This window comes from Oryza sativa, chromosome 10 (genome assembly GCF_034140825.1).
Source record: "Oryza sativa Japonica Group chromosome 10, ASM3414082v1".
In the NCBI taxonomy this organism is placed as follows: Eukaryota; Viridiplantae; Streptophyta; class Magnoliopsida; order Poales; family Poaceae; genus Oryza; species Oryza sativa.
Window position 1 is genome coordinate 6096191 of NC_089044.1, and position 15079 is coordinate 6111269.

A 15079-nucleotide genomic window follows, 5' to 3' on the forward strand; every position below is an offset into this window, starting at 1 on the left:
CCGCAGCGCATAACTCAACATAGTATTAGTTAAAATTTAACTTCACATTCAGCTTTGTTTGGTCCTGCGGGCGAGGGTTCGTTGCTTCACGTTTTCCGCGAGTTATTTTTTAACTCCATGGTCTGTTGGTTTGGTTTGGTGGGCAGTCTTTTCTCACTGGTGGAGAAACCCTTTGTAGTCCCGGTTCGTAACCCCCCTTTAGTCCCGGTTTCTAAACCGGGAGTACCAATCCGGGACTAAAGATCGCTATCTTTAGTCCCGGGTGAAATAACCGGGAGTAAAGATCGATCTTTAGTCCCGGTTGGTAACACCAACCGGGACTAAAGATGGCTCAGCCACGTGGCCGGCTGAGCCAACCAACCGGGACTAAAGATCGAGCTGACCTTTTTTTTTTTTCATGGCCCTGTTGCTGCATGGTTTATATATATATATATATATATATATATATATATATATATATAAACCATGCATATATATGTTTCAATACATATATATGCATACATATATATATATGTATATATATATATATATTATATTATATTATATGTATATACATGCATAATATATATGTATTTATACATATATATGTTATGCAAATGCATATGTATATAGATATATATATGACCAAAATATATTTACATTATAGAAAATGTGTACACATGCATATAGAAACATATGTAGTCATGTATTAATTACAATCCATTATATGTCCTAGCTAGCTAGCTATCATTTCGACGTAGTAGTACTCGCTGCTAGCTCAGAAGCTAAGGACCGGTGAATTGTGTTTCCGTCGTAGTAGAATTCACCCTTGGGATTAAGGATTTCTTCGTTGATGAATCCCATGAGTTGTTCTTGAACCGCCGTGATAAATTCCTTGTGTGTGGTCAGGTTATCCCTCATGCGAATAAACTATATGAATGTATGAAATTGATTAGTAATTAAACAAGAAATCGCTACGTAATGAAATTTTGAATTTATTTGTACGTACATCGAGCTCTCTTGTGGTGATGATTTGGTTTGCAAGGCAGTGGCAATACTCGCACACGTAATAGCCGCACAAGTTATTTCCCTGCTTTTGCTTTGCGCACTACAAATAAATGACAAACAACGAGAGATCTAATTAATATACACTTGTATGTATTTGAATCGGAGAAATATAAATGTAGAGCATGTGTACTCACAGGAAATTTGAACTTCCGCCTAAGTCTTTCTCTCCATTTGCCGCGGACCAAATGACGGAACCGATACCAAGCCCTACATGGAGTTTAAAGCTATGATTCGTAGTAGCAATTAACATAACAAGATTTTCTTAATTAACAAAGGAACTTATGATGGTACCTGTCTATAAGTTCGAAAACCTTGTCAAACGTAGACTCTTTTTTATCCATTGAGTCATATACGTTGACGGTGCAGGCCTCCAGGTCGAAGAGTAAAAGCACCCAGTGGAATCTGCAATGTGCGTGGGATGCATTACATATGAAACACTTAGCAAGTTCGTACGGGAATGAAATTTGGTATGTAGGAAGACAGTAAAATTAAACTAACTCTGTGTTGTATGGCAACAGTATGAACGTCTTGTAATGCTGCGCCTTCAGGAGATGGACGAGATTGTCCTCTGTTTCTTGTGGATATTGGTCGAGCATTGCGACGTTTACTCTCCGAGGGTCGATGAATCCAGTATCGAAAACCCTCCGCCGTCGGGCCCTTTGAATCTCCATTCTACAACAATAAAAGGGAGTATATTATTTTCTATAGTCTACTTATATACAAGGACCTAATTTATTAAAGGAGACGTATAGTAAGAAATCTAACCGAACGATATACTTACAAAATCCAGCAACTCATAATAGAGACGTCGAGGGCGTCCAGCTGGTATAGTTCGTAGATTCCCTTGAAATTGATCCAGAGAATGTCATCTCCTTGCAAGAAGTCCGTGTCCCTGATCCTCGCTCCGATCATCTCTCTACCGGCGGCGCTCATCTCCATGTACAGCTGATGGAACTTGTACATTTGTGTGGGTAGGGACTGCAGCAGCTCAGGCTTGACAAGCGGTTTACCGAGTTCGTACATGTATTTCACTTCCGCCTTTTCGATTGGTGCGACTCCTAGCAATTGATCCGTAGTTAGACCGGTGTCAGTAATAAATTGTTCTATCGTCATTTCTTTACCGGTAACCAACGGCTCGATCTCCTGGTTTGGTTGCTCTCCAAGCTGAGGGACTGGTTTGGACTTTCCAGAAGATGCTTTCTTCAGCGTTCGCTCATAGTCCGATAGCTTGATGGCCTCCTTGACAGATGCAGACATACCCCTGAAGAAGTTCCTGACACTGGGGTCTATAGGAATCTTCTTTTCTGGACTTCGAGGCTTGAATTGTCTCTTGACTTCTGATGCAACGTAAGCGTCAAGCTCCTCTTGCGTGCAATCGTATCCCGGGTCCTTGTTCTTGGCGGCGTCAACTTTCGCCTTCTTCGTTGCCCTTGTGTGGGCAGGCGGTGGAGCTGGGGGGGCCCTTGACTTTGAAGGTGCCGGAAGAGGAGCTTGCGGGGGAGTAGGTGTAGGAGCACGAGGAGGAGTCGGTGCAGGATCCTGAGGAGGAGTCGATGCTGGAGCCTGAGGTGGAGACGGTGCTGGCGGAGCATGAGGAGGAGACGGTGCAGGATCCTGAGGAGGAGATGGCAGAGCCGGAGGAGATGGTGCACGAGACGCCGCTTGTCGCCCAGGGAGGATGATGTACCGCCTGTGCCATAGAATAATGGCATGGCTTGTGTCTCGTAGATGCGTCTCACCGTCTCCTCCAGGGTAATCCAGCTCGAGGTCCTCGTACGCGCCTTCGACCAACTCAACTTCGACCTTCGAGTATCCTGCTGGAATCGGCCTGCAGTGGTAAGTACCTGAAGGGTCCGTTGGGATGGCCATGCCCGACGCCACCTTCATGTTGTGAGAGATTATTTATTAGTAATCAACATATATAAGCAGCAACTAGCGGAATGGCTAAATCTTACCTTTATTGATAAGTTCTTGAAAGGAATATGCAGCTCACATTGTGTCCGCTGAGTGATGTCATCAACGGGACATGTCGATTCGTCCTGTGTTTGCATGGCGTCCATGCTCTGTGATCCTACCTGCCCCGTTGAGGCGCAGCTGCTACGGTTTCCTGACGGGCTCACCATTGCAGGAGGAATGGTCGGCTGGGGATCATGGGACCGATGTGCGGACATGCGTTCATCAACCTTCCTTGCCACCTCCTCTTGCATGTTGAGTTCGTAGCTCGATACCCGGAACTCTAGGTCTGCAATCTTCGCCTCGGTATCTCTCTTGCTCCTCATCCGACTCCTGTACGTGTGGATGTCCTCCTTGAAACCAATCTTCCAAGGAATCACCCCTTTCCCTCGTGTTCGTCCTGGATGCTCTAGAGTCTGCAGGGCGAGTGTCAGTTCGTCCCTATCTCTGTCTGGTCGGAACGTGCCCTGAGAGGAGGCTTCCACTGCATCTGTTAGTCGTCGCGCAGCCTCTCGTATCTGATCGCCGAAGACCAGTGAGCCATCAGCTGGGTTGAGCGTTCCACCGTGAGCATAGTACCAGAACTTCGATCGTTCCGGCCAATTGGCTGTTGCCGGTTCGATACCCCTCTCAATCAAGCTAGCCTCCATCTCCTCCCACTTCGGCATCGCGACGCTATAGCCTCCTGACCCCAAGTGGTGATGGTACTTCTTCTTGGCGGCATTTTCTTTGTTTCTTTCCATCATCGCCTGCCCATGTTCACCTGTCTTATATGCAACGAACTCGTCCCAGTGATCCCTTAGCTTTGGGAATGTGTCGAAGTTCGGTGTCTGCCCCTTCAGTATATACTTCTGGTACAGATCTCCCTTGAAGCTCTGAAACTGTTCTGCCATTTTCTTCAGAGTCCACCTTTTCACTTTGTCCTCTGTACCCGCAGGAAGGGTGAATGTCTCGAGCATTGTGGTCCACAGCATCTCTTTCTCCGAATCTGGGACAAAGCTCTCATGATCTCCGCGTGCCCTTGTTCTTCGCCAGTACACCGTACTGACAGGCACGTTATCCCGCACAACCCAACCGCTGTGACGTACATAGTTCTTGGCGGCTTCGGCCGGGGCACTAGGACGTTCATCTTCTTGCACTTCCGTTATGATGTGTCAACCCTCAAGCTTCTTCGCTGCACCTCGTTGCCCGCGTGCCCTCTTCTGTCCAACGGCGGGTTGACTACCACTAGCCTCCTCCTCCTGGTTCCCCTCCACATCCCTTTCCACGTGCCCCTGCTGGTTCCCCTCCGCATCCCTCTCCACGTTTCCTTCCTCGTTCAAGTACTGGTTTGGATCCTCGTTCCCCTCTTCTTCATTCCAGTACTGGCTGCTTCCCTCCGCGATTGTATCGTACAATATCTGTTCCTCATCGCGGTCAGCCATCTGTTGATACAAGAAACATCTGCTAAGTCACGAGACATTTATGTTTTAACAATCTAAGTCATGTATGCTAAGTGTAAATGTCGTACATTAGAACCCTACACAACCTTACGTGCTAAGTCTAATTACAAATCGTGATATAAGCTAAGTCTAGGTGACGTATATTGTACAACCCTAGCTAGTAAATAATTATATACTAAGTCTAATTACAAATAAAATAATCTTATATTAAAACTCAACTAATATTACATGCTAAGACTACAATAGTCATGTATATGCTAAGTGTTTCGTGCGTATATGCTAAGTATAATTAAGACTACAATAGTCAATTGCTACTTGTCGCACCAATTCCATAGTCAATAATTACATACTAAGTCTAATTACAAATAAAGTAATCTTATATTAAAACTCCAATAATATTACATGCTAAGACTAAAATAGTCATCTATGCTAAGTGTTTCGTGCGTATATGCTAAGTCTAATTAAGACTACAATAGTCAATTGCTACTTGTCGCCCCAATTCCGTAGTCAATAATTATACATACTAAGTCTAATTACAAATAAAGTAATCTTATATTAAAACTCAAATAATATTAGAACACTACACAATCTTATATGATAAGTCCAATTACAGGTCTAATAATCTTAATTAATTGCATTACAAATATAACAATCATTTATATTATTACGTCACTTGCCTGCTCCAATTCCTTCTAGGGCTAGCTCTTCCACTCAGGCTTGACGGACGACTCCGACAACACGTCTTTTCTGCAAGATACAAAAAGATGTATTAGGATAAATGCGAAGTAACATATATATATATATATATATATATATATATATATATATATATATATATATATATTGCATTTCACGTTAACGTTCGTCCTCGTTCGTTCGCTCGTTCATGTTCCCTAGCTCGTTCACGTTCGTTCGCTCGTTCTCATTCACGTTCGTTCGCTTGTTCTCATTCACGTTCGTTCCCTCGTTCTCGCTTGTCTTCGATCGATCGTTCTCGTTCTCGCTCTCGTTCGTTCGATCGTTCTCGTTCTCGTTCACGTTCTCGCGGCAACGTACGTTGACGTGTTCGTTCTCGCTCTCGTTCGTTCGATCGTTCGCGTTCTCGTTCGTTAACGGTGGTGTGGCGGCATCGGGGCGGCGGTTGGCGCGGCGGCGGCGGCGACGGCGTGGCGACGGCGGCGGTGGCGTGGCGTTGCGGGGCCGTGGCGGCGGCGGCGTGGCGTGGCGGCGGCGGCGTGGCGTGGCGTGGCGGCGGCGGCGTGGCGTGGCGGCGGCGGCATTGCGCGCGCGGCGGCGAAGGCGGCGGCGTGGCGTGCCGGCGGCGGCATGCGCGCGCGGCGGCGAAGGCGGCGGCGTGGCGTGCCGGCGGCGGCATTGCGCGCGCGGCGGCGAAGACGGCGGCGTGGCGTGCCGGCGGCGGCTTGGCGCGGCGTCGGCGTGGCGCGTCGTCGTCGTGGCGTGGCGTCTCGTGGCGGGCGGCGCGACGGAGAGAGATCGAGATCGGAGAGATCGAGATGAAGGGAGATCTGGCGGCGGCGGCTCTCACCCCAGAGATGCGGCGGCAGCGGAGGAGGCGGAGGCGGCGGCGAGGACGACGAGCTCGAGACGACGGCGAGATACGGCGGCGTCGGCGCGGGGATTTGCCCTAGGCAGTGGCGGCGAAGGAGAGAGGCCGAGAGAGATCGATCGGCCGAAAACGTCTAAGTGTTGGTGAAGAAGACGAGGGCGCACCGGGAATATATATACCCCCGGATCTTTACTCCCGGTTGTTGAGAACAACCGGGACTAAAGATATCTTTAGTCCCGGTTGTTGAGAACAACCGGGAGTAAAGAAAAGATATTTACTCCCGGTTGTTGAGAACAACCCAACAACCGGGAGTAAATATCTTTTCCCGCTATTTCGAAATTCTTTTTAAACCCGGTTAGGGTTAAGAACCGGGACTAAAGATTATAGCACTGCATATGATTTTCGCTTACATATGTGTTTATAAAATAGAAGTTAATGCATTAACATTATTTAAAGTACAAAGATTAATGACAATTACTTCGAAAAATTATTTTTGTCTGTAATAAATTAAGTGGATAAATCGTAATAAGCAAATATATGACTTATAATTAATAAAAATTCCAATATATATATATACTTAGCATATATATGAATGATATTATTATATTGGTAAAAACTCTAATTAAGATATGTATGTACATACTGCATGATTTAAAATTAATAAAAATTGTAATCATCATATATACTTAGCGTAGGAATTATATTAAATTAAATGCTAAAAACTCTAATTAACATATGTAAATGCCACATGCATGATTTAAACCTTTTAAAAATTCGAATAGTCATATATAAGTAGCATATGAAAGATAGTAAATTAAATTGTGAAAAACTCTAATATATGAATGATAGTTTTAAAAATATATTAAATTTAATACTTTTAAAAATTCTCCAGTCAATTATAATTAGCATATGAATGATAGTAAATTAAATGTTAAAAACTCTAATTAACATATGAAATTGCCACTTGCGTGATTTAAAACTTTTAAAAATCCTCTAGTCAATTATAATTAGCATATGAATGCTAGTAAATTAAATGTTAAAAACTCTAATTAACATACATATGAAATTGCCACCTGTGTGATTTAAAACTTTTAAAAATTGTAAGTATCACATATAACTAGCATATACATGATTTAAACTTGTTGAAACCTCTAATAATCGTGCGTAATTAACATATGCCATACATCAATTGATTTATATGGATAATCAATACATCCAAAATAGTTTACATCGTGTACACAATAATTACGGCATTACATCGGCGGTGACGGTTGACCGCACGTACTTTCTCCTCACTATTGTTCCCTCCTTGTGATCGCTGCGTGAGTAAGGGGTGTCTTCATTTGATAGGAGGATGCTAGGGTCAATCGTCACCGTGAAAGGGGGTTGCCCATCCAACTGATCGTAATCCTCGTCAGTCTTGTCCTCAACTCCGACGATTTTTCTTTTGCCTGGGAGAACCACTTGACGCTTAGGCTCATCAGGCCCTCTGCCCTTCTTTCCTTTGCTAGACATGTCCTTCACGAAAAAGACTTGCGTTACATCATTGGCAAGGACAAAAGGTTCGTCCGAGTATCCAACCTTGTTAAGGTCAACAGTTGTCATCCCACTGTCATCAATCATTACGCCTCCACCAGTCAACCTAACCCATTGGCACCGGAACAGAGGAACCTTGAGAGGACCATAGTCAAGTTCCCATATGTCCTCGATGGCACCGTAATACGTGGCAGTTGTTCCATCGTGTCCCATGGCATCGACACGAACAGCGCTGTTTTGGTTCGTGCTCTTCATGTCTTGGGCTCTCGTGTAGAATGTGTACCCATTGATCTCATATCCCTGGAATGTCGTGATCGACCCAGACGGTCCCCTCGCCAGGAAGGCAAGTTGTTGGTTGATTGACTCGTTATCCATGAGATGTTGTCGTAGCCACGCGGGGAAAGTATCAATGTGATGCCGTGTAATCCATGCATCGGACTTACCGATGTTCCTGGCGTGAACTAGAGCCAAGTGCTCCTCGATGTAAGGAGCTACCAATGAAGAGTGTTGCAGAACAGTGAAATGGGCTTTACGGAATAAATTGTTGTCTACCGTCGTTATTGCTTTCCTTCCGAGAGTTCCCTTTCCCCGTAGTCTCCCTTCATGGCGTGATTCAGGTACCCCGATTGGGCGAAGGTCTTCGATAAATTCTACGCAAAATTCGATGACCTCCTCTGTTCCATAACCCTTGGCGATGCTTGCCTCTGGACGAGCACGGTTACGAACATACTTCTTCAGAACGCCCATGTACCTCTCGAAAGGAAACATGTTGTGTAGGTACATAGGCCCGAGAATACGGATCTCTTTCACAAGGTGACAAAGCAGATGCGTCATTATATTGAAAAATGAAGGTGGAAATATCAACTCAAAACTGACGAGACATTGCACCACTTCATTCTGAAGGGCTTCTAATCTATCCGGATCGATGACCTTCTGCGAAATTGCGTTCATGAATGCACATAGCTTTGTTATTGTTGCCCGGACATTGTCTGGAAGGATACCCCTTATTACAACTGGTAGCAGTTGTGTCATCAACACGTGACAGTCATGAGACTTTAGGTTTGTGAACTTCTTCTCCTTCGTGCTTATTATTCGCTTGATATTCGTGGAGTATCCAGACGGTACCTTTATTCTCTCCAAGCATTCAAACATACTTTCCTTCTCTGCCTTGCTAAGAGTGTAGCTGGCTGGACTCAAGTAATGGCTTCCTTTCTCCTTTGGTTCCGGGTGAAGGTCGCCGCGTTGTTCCATATGCTTCAGATCATTACGTGCTTCCAGTGTATCTTTCGACTTTCCGTATACACCTAGGAAGCCAAGAAGGTTTACGCAAAGGTTCTTAGTGAGGTGCATCACGTCGATTGCGTGGCGTACGTCCAAGAATTCCCAATATGGTAACTCCCAAAATATAGAGTTCTTTTTCCACATCGCCGCGTGACCATCTTCGCTCTCTATATGCTGGCTTCCAGGCCCCTTTCCGAACACTACTTTAAGATCTTTAACCATAGCAAACACTGTTTTCCCGCTGCGATGTTTAGGCTTCGTACGGTGGTCGGCCTTATGTTCGAAGTGCTTGCCTTTCTTCCGTACCGGGTGGTTTGCTGCAAGGAATCGACGATGACCCATGTATACAACCTTCCTACAGTGCTTAAGATATGTACTTTCTGTTTCATCCATACAGTGAGTGCAAGCCTTGTACCCCTTGTTGGACTGTCCGGATAGGTTGCTAAGTGCAGGCCAATCGTTGATGGTTACGAACAGCAGCGCTCGTAGGTTAAACTCCTCCTGTTTGTCCTCGTCCCACACGGGGACACCTTCCTTCTTCCACAACTGTTTAAGATCTTCTACCAGTGGTCTTAGGTACACGTCGATGTCGTTACCAGGTTGCTTGGGGCCTTGAATAATAATCGGCATCATTATGTACTTCCTCTTCATGCATAGCCAGGGGGGAGGTTATAGATACACATCGTAACGGGCCAAGTGCTATGGCCGCTGCTCATCTCTCCAAAAGGATTCATGCCATCCGTACTCAAACCAAACCGTATGTTTCGTGCGTCCTTTCCAAATTCTTTAAATTTTCTGTCGATGTTTCGCCACTGCGAACCATCGGCGGGGTGTCTCAGCATCCCGTCCTGTTGACGCTCTTCAGCGTGCCATCGCAACATTCTAGCATTCCCCTTGTTCCTGAACAAACGCCTTAGCCGTGGTATTATAGAGAAATACCACATCACCTTAGCAGGAATTCTCTTCTTTGTTACCTGCCCGTCAACTTCTCCTGGATCGTCCCGTCTAATCTTGTATCGTAGTGCTTTGCAAACAGGGCATGCTTCTAGGTTCTCATACTCCTCACCGCGATATAGGATACAATCGTTCGGACATGCGTGAATCTTATGAACTTCCAGTCCTAACGGGCAGACTATCTTCTTAGCCTCGTACGTTGTCTCGGGCAATTTGTTTCCCCCCGGAAGAATGTTCTTGACGAGTTTCAATAAATCGCCAAATGCCTTGTCACTAACCCCATTTTTTGCCTTCCATTGCAACAACTCCAGAGTGGTATCCAACTTTTTGTGCCCCTGCTCGCAACCTGGGTACAACGAAGTTCTGTGGTCCTCCAACATCTTGTCCAATTTATGGGCCTCCTTTTCACTTTCACAGTCCTCCCTGGCGTCCTGCAACATCTGACCAAGATCATCCGCAACGTCGTTACCATCAGCAGCTATTTCCTCCTCCCCCGTTTGATTTCCTTCAAATCCAACATACTGAGCAAAGTCCGGAATATTGTCGTCTTCCACTTCATCTTCTTCCATTTCAACACCTTGCTCTCCGTGGGATGTCCAACAATTATAGCTTGGCATGAACCCTGACTCAAACAAGTGGAAATGAATAGTCCTGGATGCAGAATACTCCTTCTGATTCTTACACTTATTGCATGGACAACAAATAAAACCCCTTTGCCTGTTAGCTTCGGCCACTCTCAAAAAATAGTGCACGCCATCAATAAACTCTTTGGACCGCCGGTCAGCGTACATCCATTGCCGATCCATCTACATGAGTCAAAAAAACCGTACACAAATTATTATTCTTACAATAATGACAGTCATACAATAATTATAAGATATCTTTATTCATACAAAAATCATAAAATATTACACCAAATAATTCTTAAAAACTATTTGTAAAGTTTTAAACTAATTTTAATGTGTTTTACTTCTTTTAATTTTCATTTTAGTTTGTTTTCTATTATTTAAGATTAACTTTCACTAGAGTTTTCCTTCTCAACTATTTTATAAAACCTTGTTTAGCAAATGAACTAAATTTCTATATATTCTTTCTTCCCCACACACATTTTCTCTCTCATCAACTTACAACTAAATTTTGGAGACAAAAAAAGTGTGCAAAACATAGGTGCAAATGTAGTATGACAAAAAAAAACATTGGAGGATGAAGTTGCAAACCTTTTAGGCACCTCCGATTTGTATGTAATCACCAAAATAAATTCAATAGAAATTTTGGCATGACCTCCCCTCTTTTTTGAAGAAATTTTGAAGCTTGCTCGGGCAGCTGGAGGAGGAAGAAGACATATATATAGGGGTGGGACTTTAGTCCCGGTTGGTAGCACCAACCGGGGCTAAAGATCACCGGGATACCAACCGGGACTAAAGTTACGATCTTTAGTCCCGGTTTGTGTTACCAACCGGGACTAAAGATCCCGGGGGGGCCTGACAGGCCCTGACAGCATTCGAACCGGGACTAAAGATGATCTTTAGTCCCGGTTGATAACACAAACCGGGACTAAAGATCAAATATGCCCGTTACCCTTTTGAACCGGGACTAAAGATCATCTTTAGCCCCGGTTTTTATTGCATCCGGGACTATTGTGGAAATCGGCCGACCGACGAAAGATGGTTTCTCCACCAGTGTCTCGTTGTGAGTAGCGTCATATAGTTCCATGGCACGCAGCGCCTGTGTGTGGCGCTACGTAGCGCCACCGTATATATATATATATATACATACATACATACATATATATATATATATATGTATGTATGTATGTATGTATGTATGTACTCCCTCCCCCTATTGGATAATCCACGAGCTACCCAGTTAATCGGTTTGAAAAATAAAAGACAGAAAATATCTTTCTTTGGCTGCATGGAGGCACAACGGAAACCTGAGTTCCGGTTTTGGTGCAACCGCATTATTCGAAGTATTAAATGTTAATCATATCCCTAATTTCAATTTATATGCTTAATTTAGTAGTATATACTGTTTGTTTAGTTAGTAGTAGTATATACTGTTTTTAAAGTTGGTTGTAGTATATATATATATATATACTGTTTTTCAGAAAGTATTAGTATATGCAGTATTTTTTTAGCATTTGTACATACTTTTTTTTAAAGTAGAAGTATATACTGTTTATCAATTCGTAGTAGCATATTCTTTTCTTTAAGCTAGTGTCGGTATATACTGTTTTTTATTTACTAGCAGTATATACTGTTTTTAAAATTATTTTCAGTATATACTGTTTATCACTTAGTAGTAGCATATGCTGTTTTTAAGTTGGTATCGGTATATACTGCCTTGTAGTTAGTACTAGGTATGGGATTGCCAGTTATATGAATCAGAACACACGAGTTTGACCATGAGCAAGAAGTATCAATCTCTGATTAAGATTTACAAACAAAATCACTCTAACATTCAGAATCGTGCAAATTAAACTTAATGCTCTAGCAGGATACTGAATTTTGAATGGACAGTATAAGTGCTTCTTTTCCCTATCAAAACCAGGAGATCAAGACAGAAACATAACAATGAAGCGGAGGTAGTACGTATGGCGATTAAATCAGCCTAATGCGGACCCTGGATTAATTTGCTCAGGTAGATCCTGGATGTGGTTCATAGAAACGAATAAAGAATCTCTATATCCCCAGATATTGATTCTTCAGACTAGCACCAAAGGCATGGATGACCGGGCATGCGAACAGCACGCCTGACAGGAGACTATCAAGGATGCTGCCTGATATATAGATCAGTGCTGTCTCTGCACGGCTTGATGATGGTGGGCCGCCGCCGTCGCCACAGACCATATGGCATATGCAGGCTGGTTGATTGATCGACGCTCGGGAAGTGCCGCGATATCGATGGACGATGGCACCAGAAGCAAGATCTACGCATCAAAAACCAAACTGTTTGCAAGTCATTTTTGGGAATGAATGTTTTGTTGCTATGGAGATTTAAACAGGAAAACCAAAGGGAACTCTTCATCTGCAATAAAAGCATATAAAATTGGAAGGATTAAACCGTCGCCTAGTAGATCCGATGATCCACTGTCACCTGGTAATCACGGTAGCAGTGCCCTGCTGATGGATCGATACCGTATTAGAGTTGGAGCTTGCCGATGGATTCACTGAGAAGGAGACACCGCCAGGGCCGGGGTACGCCTTCGCCTAGGTGGCCCATGGGCAGCGTTGTGTGCTGCCATCGCCACCTCGTTCTCGACGAAGAGGCGCCGGCGCCGTCTGCCGAGGCGGAGAGGAGGCGAATCGGGGGGCCCTAATGGGCGATCGATCGCCCTGGGCGATCGGATCCGGCCCCCCTCCCCGTATACTCCTCCCTCCTCTCCCCTATTCCTTCTCCCCTTCTCCTTTCTACTACATTAGACTACACAAAATATTTTGAAAAATAAAAGTTAGAAAAATTTATGTATAGAAATACTATATATAAAAAATTTGAATTCAAATTCAAATTTGAATCGGGTATGTAAACTTTTGACTTATAAACTTTGGGTCTATAAACTTTAGGTGTATAAACTTTAGATGTATAGAAATACTATATATAGAAAATATTTGAATTCAAATTTAAATTTGAATTAGATATAATTCAAATTCAAATTTGAATCGGGTATATAAACTTTAGGTCTATAAACTTTAGGTGTATAAACTTTAGATGTATAGAAATACTATATATAAAAATATTTGAATTCAAATTCAAATTTGAATCGGATATTTGAATTCAAATTCAAATTTGAAACGGGTATATAAACTTTTGACTTATAAACTTTAGATCTATAAACTTTAGATGTATAGAAATACTATATATAAAAAATATTTGAATTCAAAATTCAAATTTGAATTGGATATATAAACTTTTGGTCTCTAAACTTTAGATGTGTAAACTTTAGGTGTATAAGCTTTAGGTGTATAAATTTACTAAAATAGGAAAGTAATGCGGTGCCAAAAAAGAAAACCAGGTGGAGGGAGGGAGGGTGGAGGGAGGGAGAGGGAGGAGGGGGAAAAATCCGATTGCTATGGGCGAGCGCTCGCCCAGTAGCATTTCCGGGCGAATCGGTATGCTGGAAGGGTACGAGAGCAAGCAGATGCCGTGGAATTTATATGGACAGTTTGCCGATCCGATTATTGTGGGATAATTATGGGTTATCACGGTTTTATTTCTCTCATAATAAAATTGAAACGGGTTTACTCATACGATCCGATAGCAGGGCTCAATCGGGTGCTAGCTGGGATGAACGGTGGATTGGAGCAGGAGTACGTACACCTGAGTGTATAGAACCATTTTCCTATATATATATTAGAAACTACTACCGGGAGTAGCTACTCCCTCCCTATCCTCCCTCAATTCGATCACTAGCACTAGATAATCCTAATGACTGTTAACGGGTCTAATGAATCGAATACTCCCACCCGTTTTTATTTTTCTCGGTGGTTAACTTATCTTCTACAGCAGATTCAAAAATTGAACGTAGCCTCCCTAGTTTGTCGTAGATGAGATTTGTTCGGAGATGAGCTAACAAGGAGAAAATTGCATATCTACCATCGCATAAGTTTGGATTCGCTGAAATACCATCCCTTAATCAGGCTTCGCTAGAATACCATCCTCAACCAGGACATCTTTGCTAAAATACCATCTTAGACAAAAATACCCCTGATTCTTCTTCTTCCTCGCTCCAACCGGAAGAGCTCACCGGCATCCACCGCTGTGCCATTGGTGCCACCTTGCCGGCGGCGATGGTGGCGCGGCCCTCCCCATCGTCCTCGCCTTCCATCCTGCCCACCGCGCTGGTGTGAGGAGACCGCAGCTGTCGACAACGTCGACAGAGCCGGGGAGTCGACCGGGGAGTGGGTCGACGGAGACGAACTCACCGGCGACAAGGGCGGCGCATCAAGGCGGGCGGACGAACTCGCCGACGGTGGGGGCGGCGCGTCGACGGCGGCCGGCCGAGACGACGCCAGCGAGGCAGCGACAGGCCGAGACGACGCACGCGGCGGCGGCCGACCGACACGACACGGGCGGCGAGTCGGGACGGGGCGGCGGCGCGACGGCGCGACGGAGGCCGGCCGAGCGGCGGGGCAGCGGCGCGACGGCGCGCGGCTGAGACGACGCGAGCTGGCGTGTCCTCGTCTCACCTGCCGCTGCCGTGTGGCCCGTGTCGAAGGTGGAAGATGAAGAAGCGGGGGCATTTTCGTCTGTGATGGTATTTTGACGAACACACCTAGTTAAGAGTGGTATTCTAGTGAAA

At 44.4% G+C, this 15079-nt stretch overlaps 1 protein-coding gene and 1 long non-coding RNA gene across 2 annotated transcripts; both read right to left on the bottom strand.

The window, feature by feature from the left end:
• Nucleotides 1–630: 630 nt before the first annotated feature.
• Nucleotides 631–2184, bottom strand: LOC136353776 (uncharacterized). The gene is made up of 6 exons (XM_066304998.1): nucleotides 1829–2184; nucleotides 1546–1719; nucleotides 1339–1449; nucleotides 1182–1254; nucleotides 989–1087; nucleotides 631–909 (listed from the first exon to the last, which is right to left on the bottom strand). Exons 1-6 carry the CDS (start codon nucleotides 2158–2160, stop codon nucleotides 727–729), a joined length of 972 nt encoding a protein of 323 aa, XP_066161095.1. The 5' UTR covers nucleotides 2161–2184; the 3' UTR covers nucleotides 631–726.
• Nucleotides 2185–12187: 10003 nt separating this feature from the next.
• Nucleotides 12188–13220, bottom strand: LOC107279169 (uncharacterized). Its single transcript, XR_001540511.3, has 2 exons — nucleotides 12877–13220; nucleotides 12188–12709 (listed from the first exon to the last, which is right to left on the bottom strand). It is a non-coding gene; the product is annotated as an uncharacterized lncRNA (long non-coding RNA).
• Nucleotides 13221–15079: the final 1859 nt, after the last annotated feature.

What these genes read in the sequence shown, in the direction of transcription:
- LOC136353776 (XM_066304998.1), bottom strand. Translation starts at nt 2,160, where the DNA reads ATGACGATAGAACAATTTATTACTGACACCGGTCTAACTACGGATCAA. An exon ending in CTGTTGCCATACAACACAGA is followed by an intron (nt 1,450 to 1,545) that starts GTTAGTTTAATT and finishes CGCACATTGCAG; the next exon opens with ATTCCACTGGGTGCTTTTAC. An exon ending in GGCGGAAGTTCAAATTTCCT is followed by an intron (nt 1,088 to 1,181) that starts GTGAGTACACAT and finishes ATTTATTTGTAG; the next exon opens with TGCGCAAAGCAAAAGCAGGG.